Source organism: Echeneis naucrates, chromosome 3, assembly GCF_900963305.1.
Source record: "Echeneis naucrates chromosome 3, fEcheNa1.1, whole genome shotgun sequence".
NCBI lineage: Eukaryota > Metazoa > Chordata > Actinopteri > Carangiformes > Echeneidae > Echeneis > Echeneis naucrates.
In genome coordinates, this window is record NC_042513.1 from 8844338 (window position 1) to 8862692 (window position 18355).

General features: G+C 40.5%; 1 protein-coding gene across 1 annotated transcript; it reads right to left on the reverse strand.

The window, feature by feature from the left end:
* Positions 1–4391: 4391 nt before the first annotated feature.
* LOC115040756 (RNA-binding motif, single-stranded-interacting protein 1-like) lies at positions 4392–17956 on the reverse strand. Its single transcript, XM_029497767.1, has 14 exons — positions 17875–17956; positions 15397–15539; positions 13675–13733; positions 12593–12684; positions 11351–11508; positions 10830–10909; positions 10617–10717; positions 10220–10269; positions 10029–10119; positions 8791–8841; positions 7855–7956; positions 6888–6956; positions 6570–6644; positions 4392–6433 (listed from the first exon to the last, which is right to left on the reverse strand). Exons 1-13 carry the CDS (start codon positions 17923–17925, stop codon positions 6576–6578), a joined length of 1116 nt encoding a protein of 371 aa, XP_029353627.1. The 5' UTR covers positions 17926–17956; the 3' UTR covers positions 4392–6433; positions 6570–6575.
* Between the last annotated feature and the right edge of the window lie 399 nt (positions 17957–18355).

Consider the following 18355-nt stretch of genomic DNA (forward strand, 5'->3'; position numbering starts at 1 on the left):
ATCATCACACCAAAATGTTTTAGCTTGAAGAAAGAAACCTCACAGGTCTATCAAAAGATACTAGCTCTGACCCTTAATGTGTGCGTGTGTGTGTGTGTGTGTGTGTGTGTGTGTGTGTCGTGTGTACAGGCTAATTCACAGGGGAGGAGGGTGCAGTTGGGTAGGTGTTGTACCACTGACAGCTGCAGTGTGAATATCTTGTAGCTTTTCCCATCTTAGAAGAATCTCACAATTCACCACCACACCCCTCTGGGTCTGGGTGAGTCCCATCTGTTACCCCAAACCAAACCCATTCCTCTCATATATACCCCCCTCACCCCTCTCTCTCAGTGTCACCCTGCTCAGCCAGCACCCTTCTTCAGAGGTCACTTTCATTCATACCTCCTTTTGTAGAATGTCTATACGATAATCTGTCTTTTTTCCTCTCCTCTTTCTTGCTTGTCATGATTTTCTGACTTTCTCAGGACATGACACTGGACACCATCTTGTTTTTGGTGATTTTATATCCTGGATGAGAATGTCATCAAGTGGAGTAGATGCTCTTGGTGCCACATTCGGACCATAGTACTTCTAATGTTTCTTCCTGTCTTCATTCCAGTCCTGGAACTGGTTTTTTAGTCTGTTACCAGGAAGAATTAGGATTTTGTTCTAAATAAATCTGGTTGCAGTATTTAAAACATCCCGGTAATATTTTCCAGCACCATCAATCTAATCAAAATCAGCAATTCATAAATTATTCTCTCTCAAATCTCTCCCTCTCTCACTCTCTTTCCTTCAGCACGACACATTTACTATGCATAGTAACAAACGTATATGTTAATCCTACAGTGAGTCAGCTCACCTTCAGGGGCGTCCTCTGATAACATGCTGTCCCGTCTCAGTCTGTCTTCCGTGTCATCAAGTGGTAAACTGGAGAGAACTAGAGATGCATCAGGCCGTACATTCAGTCCTATTGTGTGCAGGCAGTTGTCAGAGTAACAGAAAACCTATTGTAACAGCGCCCTCTCTGAAGCATGGTGCTAGGGTGACCCTGCTGTCCATGCTCCTTAACTCATGTGAGCTTTGTGTGTGTGCCTGAAAGTGGGTGAGTGTGCACGCATGCATACTGGGATTGTGTGTGGGTGTTTGGACAAACTCCAACTTGCCCATATGTGTCTGAATGGGTGTGCAGGGGGAGGTTGTGATGATAATGAGTGACAGTAACAACTGCTGGCTGTGAGACCCCCAGAGGGGCTGACTTCTGTAGTGAGAAGAAACCTGACTGATGTGCTGGTGTTGCGCTCTAGAGGCTAAAGCTGGTGTGATCTGCAGCCTCTGACTCAAGCACCCCTGACTTTTTGATTAGTGTTGATTGTGTGTGTGTGTGTGTCTGTCTGTGTGTTTTTGTGGGGGCATATTTGCTCAGGTTTTGTTACTTTCTGCAGTGAGGTGGAGGAGGAGGAAGCTGCAATAAGGAGTGGCAGTGCTGTAATACACCCTCCTTCGTACAGTGGTATGGCTGGAATGCAGGTATACAGATACATGGATGTGTGAGAGGAACTAAATAAAATGGCATAGACCTGCACTGTAAAAGTGCCAAAGATTGCATAGCCCAAAATCACAATGTCGGCTTCAGAGTACTTCACAGTATGTACAACACTAACCTCACAGCCATGGCTCAGACGCAAGACCAAACCTCCACGCGAGTGACTCTGTGTGGCTTAACGAGAAGAATGCTGCTCTTTGCTACAAACCAGTATGGTTATCATTTCTGACAGTTTTGCTAAGTTACAAACTTGATATCTTGGTACATTCATATCTGAATTCTTACAACCACAATAGCATCTCTTGAGACAGTTAGATTTTTCAGATTTTAGTTTAAGACAAATTGCTCGTAAAATAATAATAATTTTATTTCTGAGATTAAGAGGAATGCACCAATGCACCAGTGCACTTCACTATACTGTCTGGGTTGACCATATGACATCCATGTCTAGATGTATGATGTGAGTTGATGTAAATATGTGGCAATTAAAAAATTATCTTTATTATTTTATAATAATTTGGGTCTTTCTGATCTTTGAAGGAAACATGTAAGCCTGCAACCCAAAATGTTATTCATAACATTATTGAAGGCAATATCTCATTCCATTGTTATTTGGAAGTTGACATATCCACATCCCTAAAAGTATTAATATGACCCCTTAATAAAAGGATTAGATCGTATTATTCTTTCAATTAACCTGCCTCTGGTTTAAGGTATTTAAAAGCATCTCTTCACTGATCAAAATTCTTGCATGTTTTGCATACAAAAATCTTTGTTTGCAAAATAATTTAAAACTACAGCTGTCAGATTTAGTGGAGTACAAAGTAAAAAATTTCCCTTTGAAATGCACCCTAAATGGAGTTTAAGTATGAAAAAATGGATAAGGAAAACAAATGCTAAATAACTTAAAATGCAAAAAAAATCACGGTACTTGACAAAGTGTCCCTTTTCACCTGTGGTATTTGGCCAGGCAGGGAGAGAACCGGAAATTATTGCTCAAGCTTATTGGCAGAGCAGCTGCAGAATACTACAGCCTGTTTCATTCATTCATCACTCTGAAGACGCTACCATGTGCTTGAAATAGTTTTTATCATCAACTCATCAACTATTCATCGTTCTGACTTCATCGTCAGTATGCTACATTAAATTGTGATGATGATCGAACCTACAGAAAACTGTAGGTCTGATCATATCCATCTTAATCCTAAAATAGACCCCGTTGGATCAATTTGGATTGTATTGAGAATCTAAATCTACAGTTTATATATTTAGAAAGCATTTAACGTGCTGCTTGATGCTGTGTATCACACTAAATGAATGATACAGGATACTGCAGTGCCCCCCCCTCTCTGAATGTCTGTGCCCTGAGTCTGACCTTGGGCTTAGTCAGGGGACGAGTGGCATGTGTCCCCTCAGCTGTGGATCATTAAGAGAGCGAGAGACAGAGAGCAGAGGAGAGAGAAGAGAGAGACTAACTTAGCATGCATCTAAAGTCCAAAGGGTTGATGCCTTCACAAAAGGCACTTGATGGATGTGTGTGTGTGTGTGTGTGGTGTGCATATATTTCTGGAGTGGGAGGATAGATGGGTGGCATGCTGGTGGGTGACCGTGGGTGTGATGGCTACTCTTGCTTTTGATCCCCCTGACTGGGAAGAGATGGGGGCATGGTGCCTTTATGTCTCTGGGATCAGCTGCAGTAAGACTGAGCTTAAGAAGGCATATCCGGTCGAAGAGTAGAACTTCAAAGGCCGTGTGCCTAAAATAGGACAGGAAAGAGCTGTGGCAAGAGCACTTGTTGCTAATCTGATCCGTCGTATGTTACATACAGAAGATCAGACGTAATCTCTCAAAAAGCTTGAGTCCAAGCCTGAAAATTTGTTCTGGCAGTTGGAAAATGAAGGGCAGCTGTGGTTCACAGCGCCCTCTCCTGCTACACAGCAACACTGCTCAGTTAATTGTAGCTGTAATTGAACAGGAGAACTTCATAACTGTTGTTTGATGGTTTTTATTGCTTTTATTGTGATCAGAGAAAGTGTTGGGCTGGTACACCAGATAACTCAGGCAGGATTTTCTAGTTTATTTGTTAGGTTTTGTTTTTTTTTACTGCACTGTGATTTTAAACAAGACAGATGTGGTTATGTTTTGTTTGTTTAGAGTGTTGACAGTGGTTGTTTGTCTCTGTGTGTCTCTGTGTGCTGGCACTGTGATGGACTGGTGACCTGTCCAGGGTGTACCCCGCCCCTCGTCCTGAACGTTGGCTGGGATTGAATCCAGCATCCCCCACGACCTGGAAACGGAAAAGCGGTAGAAGATGGATGGATACAGTGTTGACAGGGAAGTATTTCACCAATAATGTACATCAAGGTTCAGCAAGTGAACGCAGCTCTATCGTGTTATTTGGGTGTTTAGATTGGCTTACATTCCCCCTCTGCTTTAGTGATCTTGGACTGTACTTTTCATTTAGACAATATGAGTGTTCACTGGAGCAGCAAATGCATATTAATACACAGCTGTGAATGCTCCCTCCCCAAAATGCGGCTACCCCAGACTGAGTGACATGTGTTAAAAAAAATCCAGTAGCCAGGTATTTCAAGCCAGGAGGAACGAGAAACAACACGATTTGTGATCAGTTTTTAAAGCACAACATTTCAAGTAGGAATTAAGGAACTGGCCAGAGTGGCACAGACAGGGTAGGGAAGCTGGAAAGGATTGAGAGACGAACATTATCGGTATTTCCATGGGACTTGTGAACAATATATACAATACAGAATAATATCAGATTTATAGTATAAAACGTACAGTTAAATATATGCAATTGGAAGAAAAGAGATAATTAAGAGACCAGTCACTCAGAGGCATGTCTGAGAAAGAGAAGAGCCTTTTATTCAGCACTGATTTTATTCCATTCTTTTCAAAGGAGAGAGCAAGGATTGTTTTAAGATACAGCTGAGGGTGACGGGGAAGCAATTAGGAAAACGTAAATTTTTCTCCCCAGTTTTTCACTAACAAATGTTCAGAATGGGAAAATACACTCAATTCAAGCCTAGTTGCCTTTGTATTTTCCTACTGTGGGCATTTACAGCTATATGACTACTGATTGAGGAGAAGTGCCACGACCATACATCTCTGACCATATTGTTTCTTCCTCCTTCTTGTTTCTTGTTCACTTTTTCCTCAATAGTTTAGATTTTTCTACATATATATAAAAAAAAAAAATCCAGGAAACAGCAAAACACATTTTTTTTTTTACTTTTGGCCCTGAATGTATGTAATTTATCGCTCCTACTCTTAAGAAACCTTTGAAGTGTGAACTGTCATGTGACTTCAGCTTCCAATTAAATTCACATACAGCTGCTTTTGAAGTAATTCATACATGATTGCTGCACTTAATATTTGGGTTACTTTTTCCACTTGTCCAAATCTTTTGGCATTAACTCCTGCTTTAAAACCAAATAACTAGAATTCTGTTAAATCCTAGTATTATATCTGGTGAGCTTTACAAGTAGTAGTGTAACCCAAGATGGAGACTTTTTTTAAAGGAAAAAAAAATAAAAGGGAAGGGAAAGTGGAGAGTCAACACTTTACAAAGGCAGAAGAAGACACCAAATGAATGCCTGCAGGCAGCAATCATTTGGTTCAAACACACCATAAATCAACTTTAAGGAGAGGCTAGTAGTTGTCTCATACTGTATCTCTTAAAAAGGAGGATCTCAACTCAACAATCCAAACACCAGAACATAAAAATGACAAAAGAAGTTGAGGCAAAGTACAATGTTTCTTTGAAAACTAGGAAGTGAAATGCTAGGAAGAGAAAGTCCTATTTTTGCCAGCTCCTGAGCTTGGCTTTTGTTCTACTTCATCCACTCCGGTGAAAAGGAGCTTTGCCTGCAAACCCCACACCACCAGCAGAATCCAGCAGAACCATGAGGTAGATCACCGGTCAAAATGACCACAAGAGCAAAAAAAAAAAAGAAAACAAAACATAAAAACGGCAAAAAACAAACAAAAACCTTTTAAAAGATGTGATTTCAGAAAGGTACAGCTAGTTTCATGTCATGTCTTGAAATTTGGAAAAAGAGAAAAAAAAAACAAAACATAAAAATTACCTTGCTCTGAGTTTGTTTGTTTTTTTTTTTTTTACTCAGTACTGCCGTGGGACTCTCTTTGTCTTTATTGCTACCTAGATAGCGAAACACTCTGGAAATCTCCATGATTTCACACACTCACTCATACACATACACACACACATTTGATAAAAATATAACACCTGATCAAGTTCAATGATAAATGTTGGAGAGTGTTTGATGTGACGTAAGGAAGGCACCTTTTCCAATAATAAATTCATTAATTTGCTAATGAAATGGTTACCTGTGTCAGCTGTTGAGTGCAGGTGAATGTTAAATTGATTTTGCAAGCTTTTCTGGGGCCACTTTGAAAACTGATGTGAAAATTTTAACTTCAGTGCAAACAACTTTTTGCAAGGTTTTCCATATATCACAAATAAAGGAAACTATAAAATCTTAGAAACCTTGGGGGGGAGGGGGTCTCAATCACATGCATTTTAACATCTCAATAAAATGAAAATGGGAAGGACTAAGGTGGAGAGAAGGGGTGGAATCGATGGGGGTTCCTCTGGTATTGGCTTGAGAATCAATGAAAAGAAAGAAAGACAGAAGAGCATGTTGTTTCTTATCAAAATAAATCTTGGTTGTTGTTGTGTTTTTTTTTCTCGGTGATTAGCCAACTGCTTCAGTCCATTTACACTGTCCTCAATTTCCACCATGAATGTTGGGGCTGTGCAAAAAGTTCATGTGTCTGGTCCAATCAGAGAAGGCGGTGAGTATTTTTACTGTGATGTCATCAGCAATTTCCCACCTGCCCTCTGGCTCACAGAGCGGGTGAAACAGCCTAGAAATAAAGACAGAAACAAAACCAACAGTTGGCTCTTTGTATTATATAGCTCCTTTGTGTCTTACTAGAAATAGTTGATATCACTTGTCAGTCATGTTAACATCAGATGGTCCATTCACAGAGTCAAGTGTACCTGTGATTACTTGCTGAGCTGACTGTAAGGAGATGAGTTGTTAGATGAATCCACTTGTTGCGGCGTGCCATTTTCCTGAAAAGCCAAACAGCATCACTCATTCAAAACACGATAATAACTATCATCACCATGTTTGCACTGAGATAATTGATAGTTTTCAAGGATGAACACTTCAAAAACAACCCAAGGCCCCGTGAATGGAAGGAGAACTGGACTGAAGAGGGTTGTTTTAATTTAAAACAATTATTGTTTTAAGATATGGAGTTAAATGGACGCTGCTTAGAAAATTTAAATGAGATTAAGACACAAGAAACTTACAGGAGGTGCCTGCAAGGGAGGGTACTGAGGCATGTAGGCTCCCTGGACTCCAGGGTTGGCAGCAATATACTGAAAAAGATAAAAATAAAGTCAAAGTATTGAGTGGTATAAAACACATATCATGGTGGCTGAAATACTACACAGGTATCTTTTGTTATATTTACACAGCACTTCAAATGTAACACAGCTAATCCCAAAAAATGTACAGCACAGTGAGACCAAAACCACACGAACGACAAAAAATAAAACACAAAGACTCGTGTTTAAATTATACAGTTGAAGATAGTAAACCTAAGGGGAAAAAAAGAAAACCCATGTAATAAACCCAAGTTTATAGTTATTGAGGAAACCCTGGGGCTCCAGCAGTTCGTCAGCGATCGAGGATTTCGCTGGTGGTATGAAGATGGAACTTTATTTATTTGTTCAGTCGTGCCCAGTGCACGTGGACCTCAAATAATTTCTAAATACATTAAGAATAAAAAAAGTGCCCGTGCTTTATCCGACATTTACATATTTAGTATATGTTCAGTCTTTGGTCTCATCATTATCACAGCTGAGCGAAGGCCACTCAACATGCAGCTGATGATGAACATGATTGAGCCGAAGGAGTTCTCCGTCCTTAGGCTAAATTATGCTTCACATAAAGCTTCATGCTGTTTTTCATCAGTAATTTAGGTTTGTTCTAAATATCACATGAAAATCTTTCTTTAGAAATAATGTCTGTTCTAAAAAAATAAGAAGTGAATCTGACATAATCTCACCGTTCCAGGGAATCAAATGTGCAAATAAATGAAATCCCCACTGAACCACTGTTCATACTCACAAGTCAACATGCATCATTACATCAGCTGAAATGGACATTTAGCTACCATCTAAACCACCAGTATTTCCATGTTTAATTACATCACGCAGGTTCAACTTTGCTGGCTCTTTTTGAGGCTGTAAGATACTGAATCGTTCCACTCACCGCTCCAGTGTTTCCCAGTGACAGCTGACCCATCTGCTGAGTAATCATGGCTGTGGAGTGCAGTGACATGGAGGGATCCACAGAGGGAGACATTATAGCAGCCTGTGGCATAAGACAGTTCAGTTTGTTTTTGTGTTAAAAACACACGCACACACATCACATGATACATTTCCAGAAACTGAATCTACTAACTTTCATGAAATAGATACATCAGATAAAGGGCGCAAGAACAGTTTTGCTTGTGAGTTTATGTGTTTGAGGTTTGACATGATGTAAACTAATATATTATATAATACATATATATATGTAATAATTCAGGGATAACGCAGTTTTCTGAGGTAAACATGAATATACTACACTCCCAGGTTATGTTACAGGATGAAAATGGAAAAGGTATGGCACCGCCAGGTCTAGTTTGTTCTGAGATGGCATATATTCCGTTAAACATGACGCCTGTAGGGAATAGACCATTTCCTAGCAAAAAGTGGGGGGAGGGGGCAGATCTGCAGAGACACTTGTTCTACTGGAAACCATCTGTTGGAAGAGTCAAAGAGTCACAAGACTGTCTCTGCTTCAGGCATTTCCTGTTGGATCCACAGAGAGGAGGAGGAGGGGGGGGACTTTTTCATTGGTCCATTTCTCTTTCATTTGCACGCTAACATGCATACATATGCTTACAATATAGACAAACACGGTGGGTATATTTCTCAGATGTTGTCTAAGGTCTTCTCTTCTACAATAGTTTCGGACGTTGTTGGTTTTTTTTTTGACTGTGTCAGCAGAACTGGCTGTCGAAGCTGCACTTTCGCAGTTGCAGTGCGCTCAGTGCGTTAGCTTTGGTGGTTCTACACACACCCATTTCCTGAGTACAGAATAGGAGGCATTGCATGAGTGTTTAAAAAAAGAACGGAAAAGCAAATGCTGTCATTCCCTTACCGGGTGTTGCATGATATATGGTTGATGTGCCACCCAAGAATGACTCTGTACCTGACGGGGATGAGACGGGGGTGGGGGGGGGCAGAACCAGAGAGATATGAAAAAAGAAAGTTATTGGTGAGTCTTGAAACTAAGATGATATAAATTATCTTTATGGTAAGATTAAGCAATATTTTGGAATAAAATGCATTGAGTTTAACAGTTTAAATCGCAAATTAGGGAATATACTCCAAAGCTGAAATATAAAATCCTCAGGTATGCATTGGGAGGATGCAGGTGCTCTTCATATTGGCAGCACAATCAGGAATCGGTAGGGACAACTGGGTGCAGCCTAACCACTGTTTGCATGTGTGTACATAAATCATATCTTACTTGCACACTTGCAGTGCTTGTACTACCTATGAATGAGTCACCTGGAGAGGTACACCTGGAAGGAAAGGCCTCCATCTGAGTGAACAGTTAAGCCTTTGTCAAGAGTAGTTATTAGGACAGAAAACAATGTTGAAACACAGGAGAGCTCATAGTAAATGTCTGTAAATGTCTGTAATACCAGAGCCAGGCTAATAATTGACTTAGCAGTGGTTTTAACAAAGAAAAGGCAAGAAAATGCCCGAACCTATTTAAAGCATCAATGGAAATGTCTACTCCACAAGCCTGGATGACCTGTGTTGATTTATATGTGGCCCATTCGGTAAAGGACAGGTTTTGCTGGATAAGCTCCCACACATTCATTCTCTGCTGTGTAAATGAATTTTGAATGGATGTTGTCAATAGTGGGAAGCATCTGTGGTCCACAGAAACTAAGAATGAATCAAAAGTAATGTGTGAAACATTAAGCAATGATGAGCATGGACCTAATAGAGATGAAGAACTGACGCAGAGAAGATGACTGTGCTTGCAGACTTCTTTTTTTTTTTTTCTTGAATGACAGTTTCCCTTCCGCAAACCACTAAGCTTGCTTTTACATCACAGAATTTTTACGTGGCCAAGTTCTTTCAATATTCAAACATTCAAACACAAAATCCCCTGCCACGTGGAGCAGCCAAAGTGTGATGCGGTTAAGAATAGGCTTAACCCCTGTTGTTGTATCTACGGCACCTGGACAACCCACACATAATCCAAAAGACAGTTTAACCCACATAAACGCACCATAACCTGTGCGCAGTGAGAGATGATTTAAATTCAGTTCGGGCTGTTGGACACATTTATGTTCAGCTGTACAGGGTTTTCTACAGTACCTGGTAAGCAGAGATTGGTGACATGTAGGGGGACATAGCAGGCTGCACAGTCATTATCCTGTTGGTCACTGGATATGGAGAAGGATAGTACCTGGGAGACAGATGATGTTTCAAAAATGAAGCTGACGATTTACGAGGCAAGTGAAAATCAAAGCAACTGCATGGACTGTTACAGCCTGAGTGCTGCTTACCCATTCTGAATAGCTGCGGAGGAGGGGTCATAGGTGAGCGTCATTGCACCCTGATGTGAGGAAAGAGACAATGATTACTTGTTTGAATAGTTTTACTGAATTAAACACAATTTGGAGAAATGATTATGAGGGGAATAAAAGCATTAAAACGTTTGTTTTTCTTATCTCATTTTCTTCTGTGTTTCATCAATAGTCACGCCTATGATCATAATTTAGGTTTCATTGTCTGTGACATGACTCTACAAAAACCAAGAATATTCTGGTGTGTAAATGACCAAAAGCAGGATTGAGTGTTTCACTTGGAAAAGGGTTACTTTCCTAATTTTGATCTCATTCATTAGTGTTGCAGAGGGGGCAAAAGGCTGCAGTACATGTAAGGTAAAAGGAGGATGCGTACTAATCTGAGATCCCCCGTCTGTCCATTGGGAACAAATCCACTGTGAGAATGTCGCTTCCTTTGACTGTCTGCAAACTTGCACAGCAAGGGCTGAGGAGGAGCTGTGGGCAAACCATAAAAACAGTCAGTTATTCATTACTCAATAATCAATTATCACTGCCTCCCCAGTTTTCATGGAAATGAGAGCGTGCGAGGGGGGAAAACATTTCCTACCCAGAGCACCAGAAGCCATCTTGATAAACTTTCCATTGAAGTGGGAAATGACTGCATTACACTGCTCTGTCGTGTCCATCCTGATGGAGAGGGAGGGGAGATGTGAAGCAACAACCATGACTATGATAAGTCACACAGCCTAGATCTACAGCAAAAAATTTCCCCCAACACAAAGTGGTATTGTTAGGAATGACGCAAATTGGGAAATCTCTTGGCACGCTTCAAACAAAACGTGAACATGACTGTGTTCTTAATTTTAATGCTGGTTTTGTTAAATCTGTGTAGTCATCCAGTTGTACAGTTGCCTGCAGCACACTGTAGCTCAGTGGCATCTCCGCTTGTCTTCATTTGGCTCCCCTTCAAATCAATAGCAGGTTTGATGGATTCCGTGATTTTTATTAATTATTTTAAACATCATGAGTAGGAATCATAATTTTGATAAATGTCTTGCAAAGGGTTGATTATGTATGACCACGGAGGTTGAAGTGAACGCTCCTCTCTATCAGTCTTCTCTGACTAACCTGGCGAAGCCGACACCTCGGCTGTTGCCGCTGTAGTCCCGGAGGATTCGCGTGGAGACAACTTGGCCAAAGGGCTGCAGCATATTCTCCAACTCTTTTTCATCCACAGAGAAAGGCAAGTTGGAAATGTACAGATTTGTAGGATCCTGCTCTTGTTGCTATGGGCATAAAAGAAGCCAGAAAAAAGGAAGCCTGTTTAATGTTTTTTACAAATTAATTTTCAGGTGACATCTGAGAAAAAGATCCATCTGCCAAAGCGCAGCAATATCTCTTCATGAACAGGTCAAAGTTTGGGTTCACTTACAGGCAAAGGCAATGTTTAACTGATATTTCAGTGGCAAATGAGAGTGTAGCTGAATATATTTTTCTCTGGTGAAATTTGTCTGTGTGGCATAGCGTTTGAGACAGATTTAATTAAGGGTCAGAGGAAGGCATTTTTTCAACAAACGTTAATAACCTCTCCCCCACACACACAAAGACATCCATGCATTGACTTCATCTGTACTGTGTGGCAACCCAGCCACTCTTTGGTCTTTCCTGGAGACAGCAGGAGAACAGCGTAGCCTAGCTACCTCAACACACAAAGTGTGATCTGCTGTGTTTGTTCCAAGCAGAGCGGCTACATGCAGGTCTCCAGAGAGCAATTATTCATCAATGAACTGGGAAGTGTGCTGGGAAAGGGAGGGGGCTGGAATTTGATGATGCAGACTGTTTCCGCTGCCCACTGTGAAACAAATCACAGATGCGATGAAGAAATATCCTATTTGTTGTCTAAAAATGTTATCGAAATAATTAAAAACTGCTGTGCTTTGCTTTAAATGAGTCACAGAGGATCAACAATGGTTCAAAGCCGTAGTGCTGTTGCTGTAATGTTTTGGTGCAGAAATGCCTGCGTCAATATGCAGGAATGATATTGGTTAATACCCAATGTAATGTAGTAATGATAGAACCAATATTTTCTGTACAGTCTTACTAACAAAGATGGTGTGTGAGTGTGTGTATAGGCCTTTGTGTAACTTGTCACACTGACTGACAGGCTATTTGGCAGAGGGGGAACATGACATGTGGTTTCTACAGTGAAAGTAAATGGGGTCACGGAAAGAACAGCTTGTTAGCTCAAGTCATGTGACCTAGTCAAGTCATGTCTAATGTCATTCTCCAACACACATCGGACACATGCACACATATTTGTCTCCCTTGCATATTTCCACACACACATGCACATGCCTGTGCCAAACTCACCTTGGCCATCTGGGCTTGTATACCACTGGTTTTCAGAGCATGTACAGCCTTTAAAGCAGCCGCTGGGCTGTCAAAGTCCACAAAACCGTAACCTGGTGTTGGTAGAACAATATTTACATTAACCGTTACAAATTAATGAGGGACAAACGCATTGTACAAAATTTTTACGGTAACTGAGGGATGAGTCATATATGTTAACGTTATTGATGTTGTTTGTTCACATATCAAGATATCTTTTGTATTATCAATTACAATACTGAATATTTCTGTCTCATTTAACACCAAAAGTATTATATATAGTATTTTGAATGTGGGTTGTCTGTGCAGCTGGAGTCAGCAGCCAGTTAGCTTAGCATAGAGACTGAAAACAGGGCAAACAGTTAGCCTAGCCCTGTCTAACAGTGGAAGAATCCACCAACCAGCATTGATAAGCCCCAAGCATTAACAGGTTATTTGGTGTTATCTATACCTTACTGAAATTGCTAAATCCCAAATTCAAGTTTGCCTGGGAATTATTTCTTGAGTGGATCATCACCCCTGTGGGGTCTAGACCTAAAAACCAGTCCAGCATGTGTCTAACCAAACCTATGACAAAATGCACATCCCATTTAAAAAAAAACCAAAACAAAACAAAACAGTCAAACGAGAAAAATAAATGTTCATATTTTATAATATATTTTCTCATCGTTCATTCCTTCACCGGTTTATATTTATTTCCAGAAGGTGTAAATCTGAGGCTCTAAGCCTTCTTAAATTAGTTGATCCATCTTAATCTGCTTTTGCTTTCCATCAAATTTTAGTTATCATTGCATTATAGCGCAGTTTAGGCTTGGCAAACCAGATGTGATGCCGTACAAACTCATAACAAGCTAGACAGAAATAAAAGCAGACACCTTTAGTTGTTGTGTTCAGAGTGATGGATTACTCAGTTTAATAAAATATTAGTCATAGCGGGTTGATTTTTATAGCCTATGCAAATTAAAGAAATAAGGGGAAGACAATTTCAGTTAATATTATCAAATACACCTTTTTCTGATAAGCAGTGTTGGTTGGTACAATGATTGATAAATGACCTTACTGACCTTTACATTTGTTGGTTGTCTTGTCCAGGATTGCCTTTGCTGACTGAATCTTGCCATACCTGGGTACAAATCATCATTTAGACTGTTAAAGAACACTATACAGCAATGGAGCAATTGGTTATTGTCTTGCGGAGGGGGAAAAAAAAAAGAAGGTATTTTAAGTATCTTAGACTTCATAATTGAATTTTTTATGTTATTTAAATTTCTGTCCATGCTTTTGTGGACCACAATACTTTCACTCATAATGACAATGTACAGAGATCAAAAACAAAAAACACCACAAGCAGAAAATAATTTCTGGTAAAAACTCACAATATTCATTGAGATTCATGGAGTTTTCGGAGACATATTCCCGAAATTACTATTTTCCTCTATGTATTCTAGACAGCATGAATCTAATTTCTGGCTTTCCTGGCTGTCTGACCTTGCACTAAAGTTTAACTGTGGCACTAGTTGTTAGCTGCTATCTAATTGCTCACGCTATACACACTGAATGCCGAGCTTACATCTCCATTCAGACCTTGTTGCTATGAAAAGCACTTTCATTTCTGCTTTGTGCAGGCAAACACCAGTGGGAACATGAACAAAACACAAGCAAACAGGACACAAATAGCTGCTGCTTCTGCTGGTTACATGGGTGAATGCCTCGCTCCATATGTTTGTGATTCAGAGGAAAAGAGAGGAGACTCAACTAAAACTCCACTAATTGCGGCATCCACCACACTGACTACTCAGACTTGGATTTAAATATTTTAAATATTGGGCATATTCACTGAGCTGCTTGCCATTACCTTTTTTTTCCTTAGTACTATTCTTCACCTATCACAGTTGAGTGATGACTTCTCTGTGTGTTGAATTATAGAGTTAACGCTACAGTGTAGTGCGATTTATGTATCACTGTGTTTAAACCAGTCCATTTTGAGTGTCAAGTTTCATGTCTTTGCCTCTACACAGTTAAAAGTCATTTGTCAAATTTCACCGTAATTTGTTTTTCTGAAACCATTTCAATGCTATTTATTTTAAATAGGTTAACTTGAGAAACAACTGTAGAACTGTGAACTGCTTAAACACCAGTAGCATGACATTGTGTAAAAGATAAAAAACTATCTTTGGAAATACTCACACCCACAGCTGGTTAGCTTATCCCAGAGACCAGAAATTTAGAAACCGCTATCCTGACTTTGTCCAAATATAAAATGCTATTGCTCCACCATTTACATTACAAAAACTTGAGACTGAAAATAATTCATTGTGGTTTAATGAGGGTTAGCCGTTTCTGCTTATTCCAAGACGTTGTGTTACATAAAGTTAACAATCTCCAGTCTGTGGCTTCAGATATATTAATAGATACAAGTGTGTTGCCAATTGTAACCATTTAAAGGAAGCCAAATGGTTTGAATTCATTTCCAAGATGGTGAAAATATTCCTTAAAATTATGTGAGTTCATTTATCATTGAATTATTTTGCTAAAATCTTACTAAATAGTTACATTTAATCATGTGCAACTAAACTATCAAGTTCCATACTGAGTTTTCTGTACAATGTGTATTTTCGGTCTGGGAGGGCGCATTGTCAAATCAGACATGAATGGCATTGGTATTTGATATCTCACGCCTGGTACTAACCTTGCTTTTTTGATCAAACAAGCTTATCAGCGCCAAAACACAAGTGTGCACACATACACATGCCTGTATTGTTCAAACTGTATGTGTATGTACTCACTGGTGACAGAGTTTGACGAGGTCCAAGTCTGTCGTAGCAGGAGGCAGGCCCCGGATGTACAGGTTAGTTTTGCTGAGCTGCTCCAGGCCTGTGCTGCTGCTGTTGCTGCTGCTGCTGGGGCTGGACGGAGTCATGGGGTAGGACTGCACACAGGAAACCCAGTATTAGTGATGTGTTTGGGTGTTTGGGAGCCGGATAATCTAATTTGAACCCAGGTCAACAGCGATCAGAAGAACAATTCATCTGTGTTTAACACAAAGTAACAAGAATCAGGCTGATTTAACGTGCAGGCTACGGTTAAAATCGTTCTTGAACTCTTTGTCCTCTGAAGGTCAGTTATCCACATCGCAGTTGCTTTTCCACATTGTAGCCAAGTCAGGCTCCTGTGATGGAGCTTGTAAATTCAGATTTTACATGAAGAAAATATTACAAGCTTTTAAAACATGTCATGCATGCACAAACATGCATTTAAAACAGTGGTTTACTGTCAACTACATTTAATGTATGGAGCACCTGAAATAAGCTGCATGTTGACAAAATTATAACATAAAGTAAATAAACATTATGAATATGTTAGATTCCAATGCAATGACTATTGTAATTTTTTACAAAAGGTAAAATTTGGATAAGGGCAGCATGGCGGTTAGTGGTTAGCGCTCTTGCCCCACAATAAGAAGGTCACGGGTTCGGTTCCCAGCCTGGGGCCTTTCTGTGGGGATGGTGTTGGAGACTATGGGGTGTCTTACTGGTATCATAGCCATACTTGATAGGATATTGTAATTTCACTTAGCACAATTTGCTTTGTTGCCCCACGACAAGATGGTCGTGGGTTCGGTTCCTGGGCCTGGGACCGTTCTGTGCATGTTCGAGTTTGCATGTTCTCCTGCCTGTGTGGATTTCCTCCGGGTACTCCGGTTTCCTCCCACTGTCCAAAGACATGTTTGTTTGGGATAACTGGTGACTGCAAATTGTCTGTAGGTCTGAGTGTGAGTGTGAGTGGTTGTTGGTCTCTGTCTGTCTCTGTGTGTTGGTCCTGTGAAGTACCAACCAATAAGTGGTTGAAGATGAACAAATGAATGAAAAATTTGAACACACTCGTTCTGCCACTGTCAGGTTCTCAGTGGTAGTTAGATTTGACCTTTAAAATAATTCTGTCCACTAATGAATCACAGAGAACATTTCAGGATATTTATTTCCATAAATGTGGACATTTATGAGTCATAATAGGATCGAATCTGTGTCCATGACTTACATCCTGTTGTTGTGGCTACAAGAATCCAACACTTTTCTTCATATTTGCGGGGCCAAACCAGACTGTGCTGCCCTGCCAAGCAATTCCTTCCCCTTACTCATTCATTTCAAATTGCTATAGCAATAGCAAATAGGCAAAGCATGGCAGAATCACACCATCTGTCCATAACCAAAGGACAATCCACTCTAAATGCCAAAGCCATGGGTATGACTGTAGCAATGCCAACAAGACTCAATGACGGCGTCTTCCACAGAGCAGAGCAGTTCAATTCATTGGAGCTGGGTTTTTTGTTTTTGTTTTTTTAAACACGAGACATTTATTCTTGTAGTGGGAACATCTGTTGGGGCTGTTGTGTGTTCAAGTATAGGCCCTTTCATTTTTGTTGGTATGCAATCCTCATGCTAACTTTCTTTGAGACATCAGGCCTCTGAGAGAGCGTGACTACACTTTTAGATGGCAGCTCTGGTGGTACATTTCACAGAGGCAGCATCATGTCTTACAGCAGACTAAACTTGGATTCATTCACTGCTCCCCTGCAGGGATTTTGATGTGGTTGGTTTCAGATGCAAGGTGTGTTATTTGAGGTTTCATGGAGCTGCAATCCACTTCATCTTTAAAACGGATTATATTTCTACCTATTCTCATCTCCCATTGAAAATCAATGGTGTAATGGGAAAGCAGAGGGGCACGGCTTTCATTTCCCTCTGTTGCTCACCTGAGAGGTCAAAATGAAGGATGCACACTAACATACATTACACTGATCCATCTCTCTCCCTCTCCCCTCTCTGGATTCCCCCAGAATGCATTAACCTATAAAACAGACTCCAGTAACCGTCGTGCATATTGACCAGAGTGAACGAGTGGCTGGGCAAACAAGGTTATATAGACACAATAATTAAAGTCTGCTTGTAGAGCTATAGATCGGATCAGCAGCTGGTTTATATGCCCGTGTAGCCTATCAGGGGATCAGCTTCCCGTTTGACAAGTCGACAGAGAGCAGTGGCTCTGTATTTTACACAATCACATCCATTTGTCGTTAAAAAGATTTGAATTAAATACAATAAATATCATTTGAATGCACCAAAAAAGCCAGAGAGGGCTCTCCAATGTCATCTGTGCTTGCTATTACCCAGGCTGATTATTCAAAGCTGCCCCAAGTATAGGCAGAAAAATAATGTGTGTATATATCTATATATATTTAATAAAACTGTGTGTTTCTGGCCTACCTGCTTACGATTGGCCGTCTTCAGCGGGTTGCCCGTATTTGCAAAGATCATCCTGGAGGTGAAGGATAAATTTTATTTGCCCTCCAAAAAAAAAAAAAAAAAAAAAAAAAAAAAAACAGAAAAAAAAAATGCAACGAGCAGCCAGCAGAGACGGAATCCAAAGCGTGTGAGGAGCCTCCTATAACGCCGCCAGCCGCCCTAACACATCGGCATACTGATCGGCAGTACGGTAGTGTTAAAACCTCGGTCCTGCACAAGTCTACTGACACATCTATGGAGTCAGAGGCGACGGACCAGCCCTCCGGTCCGCTTCATTGATCTACGGCGTCCTGCAGCAGACCTCTCGGCAGTCCCACCTACTACAGACCGAACCATCTCCGCCTCTGCAGGGTGACACCAAATAAACTCCGTGTCCGCCTCGGAAAGGCTCGTTTCGACGGTGCCCTTTTTTTTTTAGCAAAGGCGCTTTTGGGACGTCAGC

Bases quoted from the DNA above. Each gene is read 5' to 3' on its own strand.
- LOC115040756 (XM_029497767.1), bottom strand. From the start codon at position 17,925: ATGATCTTTGCAAATACGGGCAACCCGCTGAAGACGGCCAATCGTAAG. The intron at 10,910-11,350 runs GTTAGTCAGAGA...CCTCTCCATCAG, and splicing joins CGAGGTGTCGGCTTCGCCAG to GATGGACACGACAGAGCAGT. The intron at 8,842-10,028 runs GTACTGTAGAAA...CATCCCCGTCAG, and splicing joins CACCAATCTCTGCTTACCAG to GTACAGAGTCATTCTTGGGT.